We start from the raw sequence: 11,999 nt of genomic DNA on the forward strand, positions 1-11,999 counted from the left end.
CAAGGGCTGGTGAATCGTTATAAATCTCAGATAATAAAGACACAAATGGAGACGTATGAATGCAATTTAAAACTGGTGAAGGTGGAAAATGACAAACAGTTACTGGATAATGATGTGAATAAACAAAGAGATTAGGAAACAGTTGCAAGTAAAATTGACTGATTTGGAACCTGTTCCTAAATTGTTGAAATTAACTGAACATAAACTGCAAGATTGTCAACATCAGCTATGAGAAGAAAAATATAGATCAATCAGCACTCACATGTAATCTCAAGATGGGGATTAAGGAGCCGAAGTATTGTACTCCTGCAGACAGAAAAGACAACAATGTGAAATGAGACTCTTCGATGAAACTGTACACCTTTTGAAATTAACTGCTGGGATAATGGGCAGAATTTTACAACTGCTTAGCCCCCTTCCTTCAGAACAAAAAGTTGTAAAGCGAGGTGTGAAGCAATTAGCGTAACTTGCACCCATTTTCGTGTCAGTTCCCACTTTACGAAGGGAAAACAAATGGCATGATCGGGAGCCAGCCAAAGGGGTGAGACGACAAGTTAATTATTTTTGCATTCATTTGAATGCAATTAGCGATCTGCACACCCCATTTTGAGCCTGTTAGCCATCACCACCTCATTCACCCTAGCTGGATCGGTCTGGAAAATATCTCCTCTGTAAATGTCAGTTTCTGGTGCTCCATCAGTGTGGGTTAGTGAGGAAGTAAGTGCCTGCTGTTGGACAGCTCCATGGTGCTCACAGGGGGTCATTTCATGGCGGATGTTGTGTTTCGGATTGGGAGGTGTCTGCAATTATGTGGCGGGGTGTTGCTGATCACAGTGTCTGATTTTCAGCACTGACCTCGTGTCTTAAGGATGCTGCTGGTCTGAGTGCATGCAGCACTGTTGTATGTGAGGGAATGTGCTGGCATACCTTTGAAATTGTGGTGCTGTAGCCTGAGGACTTTCCAAGCAGCAATGTTTGTGCTCGCTAATGCATGGGTTCTGAGTATGTTATTGGGGGGAGGAGGGGAGGCTGTGTTGCTGGGGGTCCGTAGGAGGGGATGAGGAGGTCAGTAGTGTTGGGAAGTCCAATGTCCATGTGGGCAGGGGGAGATGGGGGCCATGTGCAAGTGGGTTTGGGGTGGGGGGAGGTGACGTGCTACTACTCTGCCTGCGACTGGTGGGGGAGGAGGGCTGCTCCCACTGTGCCTGCAATCGGCTGAGGGGGGGCTGCTGCCACTCCCCCTATGATGGGGGAAGGGGCTGCTGCCACTCTGCCTGTGATCAGTGGAGGAGGGAAGGAGGGGAGGGGGTTCGCTGCCACTCTGCCTGTGATCGGTGGGATGGGGGGTGGGATTCACTGACTGTGATCGGAGAGGGTGGAGAGTGTGTTCACTGCGATACTGCCTGTGATCGGGGTTGGGGGCGGGGGAAGAGAGAGAGAGAGAGAGCATGCTGCTGTTGTCATTCTGCCTGCAATTGGCAGAGGAGGGCCATCGATCTGAGCAGAATCACTGAGCAAAAACTGATTAGCCACATGAGGATAGCCTCAACCGGGATCTTGGGTTCATGTTACACTATCTGTAACCCCCACGAATTGCCTGGACTTGCAAAATCTCACTGACTGTCCTGGCTGGAGATAATACACATCTCTTTAACCTGTGCTTAACCCTCTCTCCACTCACATTGTCTGTACCTTTAAGACCTGATTATCTGTGAAGACTTGCATTCCAACCATTATTTTGTAAATTGAGTTTGTGTCTTTATATGCCCTGTTTGTGAACAGAATTCCCATTCACCTGATGAAGGAGCAGTGCTCTGAAAGCTTGTGGCTTGTGCTACCAAATAAACATGTTGGACTTTAACCTGGTGCTTTGAGACTTCTTACTGTGCTTACACCAGTCCAATGCTGGCATCGCCACATGACAGGGATATATTCTCCACTATGCTTCCTAAAGTCAGTGATGAATCCCTTCATTTTGCTGACAATGAGGGAGAGATTTTGTCACTGCACCAGTTCACTAGATTCTCTATCTCTTTCCTGTACGTCGTCTCTTCATTGAGATCTGACCCAATACAATGGTGCCATCAGCAAACTTGAAAATAACTTGGAGGGGAATTTGACCACACAGTCATAGGTGTATAAGGAGTACAGTAAGGAGCTGAAGACAGAACCTTGTGTGTGGGGCACTGGTATTGAGGTTAAGACCATAAAATGTAGGAACTTAACTTTAAGAGATCTCTGGATAGGTTTATGGACGAAAAGGGATTGGTATAGGCTAGTGGGTCATTGTTTTTGTAACTGGTCGGCGCAACATCGTGGGCCGAAGGGCCTGTTCTGCGCTGTAATGTTCTATGTTCTATTAACTGAATTAGCCCATTCGGCCCATTGAATGGTGGAGCAGATTCAGTCATGGTTGATATGATTCATGTCTCCATTCTCCTGCCTTTTTCCCATAACCTCTGATCCCCTTATTGAACAAGCATCTATCCAGCTCTGTGCTTAAGGCACTCAATGACCTGGCCTCCATTGCTTTCTCTTGCTATCAGTGCCAGAGATTCTCCACCCACTGGCTGAAGAAATTCCTCCTTATCTCAGTTTTAAAGGAACGTCCCTTCACTCTGAGGTTATGCCCTCGAGTTCTAGTCTCTCCCGGTAGTGGAAACATCTTCTCCATATCCACTCTATCTACGCCTCTCAGTATTCTGTAAGTTTCAAATAGATCCCCATCTCATCTTTCTAAACTCCAAGTACAGACTCAAACTCTTCAACTGCTCCTCACATGACAAACCCTTCATTCCTGGGATCATTTTTGGAAACCTCTTCTGGACTCCCTCCAAGGTTAGCACATCCTTCCTTAGAAATAGGGCCCTAAACTGCTCACAATATTCCACATGGGGTCTGACCAGGTATTGTGGAGGAGGTGTTGTTACCTATCATCAATGATTGTGGTCCGTTGGTTAGAAAGTCTAGGATTCAGTCGCAGAAGGAAGAGCCACGCCCCAGGCCCCACGGAATTTGGAGATGGGTTTTGTTGTGATAATGGTGTTGAGGGCTGAGCTGCAGTCAATAAATAGGAGTCTGATACAGGTGACTTTCTTATCCAGATATTTTTGCATTGAGTGTATGGCCAGGGAGATGGCGTCTGCTGTGGACTGCAATGGCAAGTTATAGTGGACCCAGGCAATCTGAGATGCCAGAATTGATTGATGCCATGACTAACCTTTCAAAGCACTTCAGCCACAAGGCGACTGTTGCTAAGGCATGCTGCCTACTTTTCTTTGGAGTGATGGTAATCTTCTTGAAGCAAATACGGACCTCAGATTGGTATAAAGTAAGGTTAAAGATGTCTGCAAATACCCTGGCAGCTGGTGAACACAAGGTCTGAGTGCTCATCCGGGTACCTCATCTGGGCCAGTCACTTTCAGTGGGTTGACTTGCGAGAAGGTTGATCAGACGTCTGCGATGGTGAATTCCAATACTGGTTCAGCCAAGGCTTCTGGGGTGGAAGGTCTGCTTTCGCTGATTTCTTGCTCAAAATGGGCATGGAATGCATTGAGCTCATCAGGGAGGAGTACATTGGTGCCGGTGATTTTACATGCCTTCATCTTGTAGCCGGATATGCCTTGCAGATCTTGCCTTAGTCAGTGGGAGTCTGTGTGGCTTTCTGGGACTCTATCTTGGTCCAGTACTGTCTTTTGGCATCTTTGATGGATCTTCTTAGATCATATCTGGCTTTCTTGTATAGGTCAGAGTCGCCTGACTTGAACACCTCAGACTTGGACTTCAGCAAGCAATGGATATCCCTGTTCATCCACGGTTTTCAGTTGGGAAGTACATGCATTTGCTTCTTTGGCACACAGTCTTGTACACACTTACTAATGATGTCAGTTACTGTGGTGGCGTACTCATTCAGGATGGTCGCAGAGTTTTTAAATATTAACCAGTCCACTGACTCAAAGCAGTCCTGTAGCTCATCATCCGATTCCTTAGACCAACATTGCATGACTTTCTTTATTGGATTCTCCTAAGATTTCCCATGTAAGCTGGGAGCAAGAACACAACCTTGTGGTCTGATTTGCTAAAGTGTGAGTGGGCGATAGAGAGGTAGGCAGTTTGATGTTTGTATCGCAATGGTCAAGGATGTTTCGGCCTCCAGTGGAATAGATGTGTTGGTGGTATCTTGACAGGACACTTGATAGAACGTTTGACCTGGATGAAGTCCCCGGTCACACTGAACAAGGCCTTGGGATGTTTCATCTCAAGGCTGTCTGTGGTGATGTATATTTCGACCAGCCCAGTCTTCACATCCACATGGGGTGGGATGTAAACTGCTGTCAGGATGATAGAGGTGAACTCCCATGGAAGGTCGCAGGGGCGGCATTTTAACGTCAGGTATTGTAGGTCCGGAGGGCAGTGTTGCTATGCCTAGGCACCGAGAGGTGTTGATTAGAATGTAGACCTCATATACCCTAGCCTTACCTGAGGCCACTATATGGTCCATTTGGTGGCCATTAAGAAGCTGTCTGGTTGTGGGACACAGTCTGGTGAAGCAAGCGTGAACCATGTCTCAATGAAACAGAGTACACAGCAGTCCCTCAGTTCCCTTTAAAAAGTGAATCTGACTTTAAGTTTGCAATTGTTTTTGTGAAAGCATAACTGTCACAATGAGCGCTAAAGCCATAATTATAATTCTGACACCAAAGAATAGGCAGAAAATTATGATAAAGGTTCAGAACAAATAAAGGAATTGAAAAGCTACCTTGGAACAGAAAGGTATACAATTGGAAATTCTGGAAAGAGTGGTGAGCATACCATTTCTCAACAGAAGGTGGAGTTGGACTGCCTAACAGAGGAACTAAGGCCAATTAACAAGAAAGGGGACATAGATAAAGTGACCTTTCTGAATGGTCCTGATCTCACATGTGAGAAAATAAGCAAAGGAACAGGTATCTCAACTTTCTGGAAAAAGATTACTTCATTTTGATATTTTGTGACTCTGAAAAGCAAAAAAAAGTTTGGACTCAGTGAAGAAAATTAAAAAGAAAGTTGTTTGTGTTAGTTTGCATCAAGTGTAAAATTTTACCCTCCAGATCCTGCCCCACTCTTTGAAGGCATTACTAGAATTTACAATTTACAATTATGACAACGCAATTGAGCTCGGACTTGGAATCAAAGCAGGATCAGGAACTGAAGGTGGTTTTAAAAAGAAAGAAGAAGCAGTGTGTTGAGAAAAGGAGGCAAAGAGAATGTGATTGCTGATGCTTTACCACGATTTTGAAGAAGGAGGAATGCTTAATGGTGGAAGAAAAAGACTGAAATGGATTTTACTACTGTTATATTTGCATGTTTAGATTTAATAAAATGTGTGCGCGTATAATAGAGTACTAACAGTGTGAAACTCGAGTTTTTGAAAAATGAAGCCGACTTCTTATTGCCAACTAATTTTGTTGATGATAAGATTTACAAATTACCTTGTGATGATGCTGTCAACGAGAGAGTGACCATTCTGGGTGCAAAGCAAAGGGTCTGTTTGTGATGCTTTCTGGGATTTTCAGTGTTCTCATTTTTTATCAATTGCAGGGGAGTAATCATAGAATCATATAGCACAGAGGAGGCCCATCATGTCTGCACCAATACATTAGAAACACCCAAACTCCCACCTAACCTCAGACACCAGTACTTGGCGCATAGCCCTGAATGATAAAATGTGCCAAGTGTTCACCAGGTACTTTATAAAGGATGAGACAACCTGCCTCTACCACCATCCCAGACAGCACATTCCAGGCTGTCACTACCCTCTGGGTTCTGCTGGTTGTGACTATCCAATTAGGAAGGAGTAAGAGAGCCTACGTTTAGGAGATCTTTTCTAGCTCATACCCATGTGGGTTGGGCAGATGGCATCTTAAAAAGACCCATGGATTATTAGCCTGTCATGGGGAAGGGGTTTGTGTGGGCCAGTGAAGATGTGGAGATGCCAGTGTTGGACTAAGGTAAACAGAGTAAGAAGTCTCACAACAACAGGTTAAAGTCCAACAGGTTTATTTGCTGGCAAAAGCCGCTAGCAGCACTCTGAAAGCTGGTGGCTTTTGCTACCAAATAAACTTGTTGGATTTTAACCTGGTATTGAGAGACTTTGGGCCAGTGAACCCCAGGGTTATGCTTTCAGGGACCAGTGCTCCTAGATTGGGTCACCCATGACAAACAGGCTTGGAGGGAAGCTCCAGACTAAACATGATCCAGAAGAATCTGTATCCTCAAGTATGGAGCAGGCAGAGGAATTCCTGTGTCTTAACAGCTGTGATAGTGGAGGAAGTCTGCAGCAGGAGTTGATTCGTTCCCAATCTCACTGGTTCTGGGTTCAAGCTTCTGTTGCCAAGGCCCCATGTGGGATAGCCACAGGTATAACAGCCTCTCTATGTTCAAAGCCACACAGGTGACCTCTTGCCAAGCACTGCCCTTCCTTTCTTTTTTCTCCCCCTCTATTCTTTTCTCTCATTTAATTAAAGCAACACTCAAGACAGGATGAGGGGATGTCAACGCTCTTAGCTTTGAATCTGCACTTAAGTATTGGTATACTGATGGTCACTAAGCGTCCAGCTAAGGGTGCCTCTCAGCAACAGATATCGAGACTGAGGCTGGAGGGAATGAAATGTGCAGTGGAGGGGGGCTAGAAGGAGCTTTTTCCTGCATTCTGTGTTTAACCCAAACTACATTTTCCACATAAAAAACTCCCAGGGAAGGTACAGAGGGAACTTCTCTCCGTATCGAATCCTATGCTGTACCTGCCCCGGGAGTGTTTGATAGGGACAATGTGGAGGGAGTTTTACTCTATCAAATCCCATTCTGTACCTGCCCTGGGAGTGTTTGATGGGGACAGTGTAGGTGACAGTGAGTCACCTAAAGAAGGAGTGACACTCCGAAAGCTTGTGCTACCAAATAAACCTATTGGACTTTAACCTGGTGTTGTGAGATTTTTTTACTGTGCTTACCCAGTCCAACTCTTGACATCTCCACATCAGTGTTTGATGGGAACAATATAGGGGGAGCTTTATGCTATATTGAACCCTGTGCTGTACCTGTCCTGGGAGTGTTTGATGGGGGCAATGTTGAGGGACCTTTACTTCGTATTTAACCCAGTGCTGTACATGCTCCAGGTGGGTTTGTTGTGAACCACGGAGAGCCAGATTTACCTTATAATTAGCCTGGGTCTATATGGGCTGGCTACTTGTGTTTATTCATAATGATCACTAACAAAGTTTTATTTGTGCAAATTTGTAATGCTCGAAACTTGAGAATAGGATTTTATTAACTGATTTGGGGTTTTGTTGGCTGGTTTATAATTCAAGTGAAAGATGGGGAGGTAATTGTTTTTGTAATTTTTTGTAACTGGTCGGCGCAACATCGTGGGCCGAAGGGCCTGTTCTGCGCTGTAATGTTCTATGTAATGGTTTATCGCTATTAATCCAGAAACTCAGCTCATCTTCTGGGGACCCAGGTTTGAATCCCACCACAAATTCAACTCCACCAGATGCTGGAGTTTGAATTCATTAAGAAATATCTGGAATTAAGAATCTACTGATAGCCACGGAACCATGGCCGGAAAAACCCACCTTGTTCTCTAATATTTTTTAGGGAAGGGATCTGCCGGCTTTATCTGGTCTGGCCTACATATGACTCCAGAACCACAGCAATGTGGTTGACAATGTGATCAAGAAGGGCAATAAATGCTGGCCAGCCAGCAATGCCCAAGTCCCATGAATTAAAAAAAATGTATTTGTTGCATTAAGAGCTATTCCATTGTCTAGTGACATAATTGGCAAAATAATCCATTCTAGAACTGCTTTTTATGCAGCTTGGTATGATACCAAAACACTTATAGCATTAACAGAGTGTTTTCGAATAAGGCAGAGGCATGGAAATTGGCACTAGCCTGTACAATATTAGTTTGGGAAAACTGTTAATGCTGAATTCATTCAAGTGGTTCAAATGAGAATTTCAAATGCACTTTGCTTTCTCAGAAAATCTGTCACATTTTCTTCACAATTTCATATTTCTCTTTCAGTTTTTCCACACTGTTGCAAAACACAGTGAAGGACCTGGCTCCAAAGTGTGACGTGGCATTTGTGATGGCTGAAGATGGCAGTGGGAAAGGTGCAGCCATTGTTGCAGCAACAGCAGCAGCAGCAAAAATACCTCAGCAGAATGCCTAACAATAAATGATAAAACCAAATCCAATTATTCCATGTTAGAGACTGGAGACTGGTCGTTTCATTATAGAATTAGCTGATAAATTCTGTATAACTATTATTCAGGATGGAGATATTAAAACATAAATGTGTTTTTATGATATAATTATGAAAATTACTTCACCTACAAGTGCCTACCTTTGTGGGTTTTTCCAATATCTTTAATGGGGAAATTGCCAATGAAGATTGCCTACATTTCACAAATAATTAATTTGATTTTGAAAACTAGCTTTCACTGGTTTTTTATTGATCAGAGTTAGTGAATCACTAGTTCCTGACTTGTGGTGCCTCAACTAGACTAGAGTAGTCAAAAAGAGTACTGTAATTCCACAAAGCAGTTTGTCAAGTTCCTAATGGATCAGTAAAAGGTCTATCTGCCTGGGAATGTTTCTGATCAGTGAAAATGGTGTCATTTCTGCAAACATTACTTTCATTAAAGAGATGACATTCCTATGTAAACAATAATCCAAAGCAAAACTGGGAGAATAGAAAAACAATATTTATATGTAAAATATTCTTTGTAATAATTTTGAATATCTTTTGGACTGATAGTTCTAAACATACACTCAAGATTGTGTGTTGATTCTTACTTCCACATGTATTTGCATATCGTGTTCAATTTATTATTCTTCATCTGTCAGCTACTGACAGTAAGAAGTCTCACAACACTAGGGTAAAGTCCAACGGGTTTATTTGATAGTAAACCCACAAGCTTTTGGGGTTTGCCCCTTCGTCAGGTGACTGGAGTGTTGTGGTCTCAGACAGAGTACGTAACAGCACACAGTTTACAGATTACTAATTAGAATGACAGTTTTTACAGCTAACCTGCTATTCAAGTCTTAAAGATGCAGACAATGTGAATGGAAAGAGCATTAGGTTAAAGAGATGTGTATTGTCTCCAGACAGTAGAGCAAGTGAGGTTTTGCAAACCCAGGCAAGTCATGGGGGTTACAGATAGTGTAACATGAACCCGAGATCTTGGTTGAGGCCGTTCTCATGTGTGCATTGTCTAGAGCCGTAAATCATTGAAACATACACAGAAAATATATGTCTCTGCTCAACGACTCTGTGCTGTTGTGTGTCGTGAAGGCCGCCTTGGAGAATGCTTACCTGAAGATCAGAGGCCAAATGCCGTGACCGCTGAAGTGTTTGCCAACAGGAAGGAAACAATCTTGTCTGGTGATTGTTGAGCGATGTTCATTCATCCATTGTCGTAGCGTCTGCATGGTCTCCCCAATGTACCATGCTTCAGGACATCCTTTCCTGCAGCGTATTAGATAAACAATGTTGGCTCAGTTGCAAGAGTATGTGCTGTGTACCTGGTGGATGGTGCTGTCATGAGCTACTGACAGGCACTGCTATTGATAGTCCAGGCTACTGACAACACACCATATTGATACTAACATTTTAGGACTGAGGTGAGGATAACTTTCTTCACAAAGTGGTGAATGTGTGGAATTCACTACCACAGAAAATGGTTGAGATCAAAATGTTGTGTGAATTCAAAAAGGAAATTAGATATAGGGATCAAGGGCTATGGGGGAAGGTGGGATCAGTGTACTGAATTTGATGATTAGCCATCATAATGAATGGAGCAGCAGAATTAAAGAGCCAAATGGCCTACTCCGTCTATTGTCTATGTATGTTTCAGTGATGTATAACTCTTGACAGTGTAGCCCACTGATGGTGCAGCTGAAATAACTCCTCAGAGGCCAGTCGTTCAGTGCTGCCAGCCAACAATGTAACTATTCACTTTAGAGCCATTGATAGTAAATTTCAGCATCAGTCACTGAAAGAAAGCAGGCAGGAAATAATGGAAATGGCAAACAATATGTTGGCATTCACTGTGAGAGGATTTGCATATAATAGGGATATTTTACTGCAACTGTATAGGGCATTGGTGATTTGATTTATTATTGTCACATGTATTAGTATACAGTGAAAAGTATTGTTTTTTGCACACTAAACAGATAAAACATACTGTTCATAGAGAAGGAAACCAAGAGAGTGCTGAATGTAGTGTTACAGTCATAGCTATAGAGTGTAGAGAAAGATCAACTTAGTGCAAGGTAGGTCCTTTCAAAAGTCTGACAGCAACAGGGAAGAAGCTGCTCCAGCCAGTTGGTACGTGACCTCAGACTTGTGTCTTTTTCCCCGAAGGAAGGAGGTGGAATAGGGAATATCCAGGATGCGTGGGGTCCTTAATTATGCTGGCTGCTTTGCCGAGGCAGCGGGAAGTGTAAACAGGATGGGAGGTTGGTTTGCGTGATGGATTGGACTCCATTCACAACCTTTTGTAGTTCCTTGCGGTCTCGGGCAGAGAAGGAGCCATACCAAGTTGTGATACAACCAGAAAGAATGCTTTCTATGTTGCATCTGTAAAAGTTGGTGAGAGTCATAGCTGACATGCCAAATTTCCTTAGTCTTCTGAGAAAGTAGAGGCGTTGTTAGGCTTTCTTAACAATAGTGTAGGCATGGGGGGGTGCCAGGACAGGTAAAAACTTGAAGCTCATGAGCCTTTCTACTTTGTCCTCATTGACGTAGACAGGAGCACGTTCTCCTTTACGGTTCCTAAAGTCATTGACAATCTCCTTCATTTTGTTGACATTGAGGAGAGATTATTGTTGCCATACCAGTTCACCAGATTCTCTATCTCATTCGTGCACTGTTTCATCATTATTTGAGATCTGACCCATTACGGTGCTGTCATCGGCAAACTTGAAAATCGAACGAAGATGAGTGGAAAAGCAAATTGCGTGGAGGGTGTGGAAAGTCTGCAGAGAGATCTGGATAGGCTGAGCGAGTGGGCGAGGACCTGGCAGATGGAGTATAATGTTAGCAAGTGTGAAGTTATCCACTTTGGCAGAAATAATAGTAGGAGGGATTATTATTTAAAAGGCGAAAAGCTGCAGCATGCTATGGTGCAGAGGGACCTGGGGGTCCTTGTGCTCGAGTCGCAAAAACCCAGTCTGCAGGTGCAGCAGGTGATCAAGAAGGCGAATGGGATGCTGGCCTTTATAGCGAGGGGGATAGAATATAAAAGTAGGGACGTCTTGCTGCAACTGTACAGGGCACTGGTGAGGCCGCAGCTGGAGTACTGTGTGCAGTTTTGGTCGCCACATTTGCAGAAGGATATTTTGGCCTTGGAGGGAGTGCAGTGGAGGTTCACTAGGCTGATACTGGAGATGAGGGGGTTGGCCTATGAAGGGAGACTAAATAAACTGGGTCTGTACTCGGAGTTTAGAAGGATGAGGGAGAATCTTATAGAGACGTATAAGATAATGAAGGGGATGGATAGGGTAGAGGTAAAGAGATTCTTCCCGCTTAGAAAGGATAGCAGGACTAGAGGGCACAGCCTCAAGATAAGGGGGGGCAGTTTAGATCAGCGTTGAGGAGGAACTTCTTCACTCAAAGGGTGGTGAATCTCTGGAATTCTTTGCCCGTTGAAGTGGTGGCGGCTACCTCGCTAAATATATTTAAATCATGGGTAGATAGGTTTTTGACAGACAAGGGAATTAAGGGTTATGGGGAGAAAGCGGGTAAGTGGAACTGATCCTCTTCAGATCAGCCATGATCTTTTTGAGTGGTGGGGCAGGCTCGAAGGGCTACTCCTGCTCCTATTTCTTATGTTCTTATGAACCAGAGGGGAATTTGGCCACACAGTCATAGGTGTATAAGGAGTATAGTAGGGGGCTGAGAACACAGCCTTGTGGGGCACCGGTGTTGAGGATGATCCTGGAAGAGGTGGTGTTG

General features: G+C 43.9%; 1 protein-coding gene across 1 annotated transcript in view; it reads left to right on the forward strand.

The window, feature by feature from the left end:
* LOC145354558 (hexokinase HKDC1-like) overlaps positions 1–8,210 on the forward strand; it is a 158,411-nt gene extending 150,201 nt beyond the window's left edge. The window contains exon 18 of the mRNA XM_080206022.1: positions 8,063–8,210. Within this exon, the coding sequence (XP_080062148.1) occupies positions 8,063–8,210 (148 nt within the window). The remainder of the gene's footprint in view (positions 1–8,062) is intronic.
* The last annotated feature ends 3,789 nt before the right edge of the window (positions 8,211–11,999 follow it).

The sequence above is a fragment of the Carcharhinus amblyrhynchos genome, chromosome 17, assembly GCF_965287045.1.
Source record: "Carcharhinus amblyrhynchos chromosome 17, sCarAmb.v2.hapA, whole genome shotgun sequence".
NCBI lineage: Eukaryota > Metazoa > Chordata > Chondrichthyes > Carcharhiniformes > Carcharhinidae > Carcharhinus > Carcharhinus amblyrhynchos.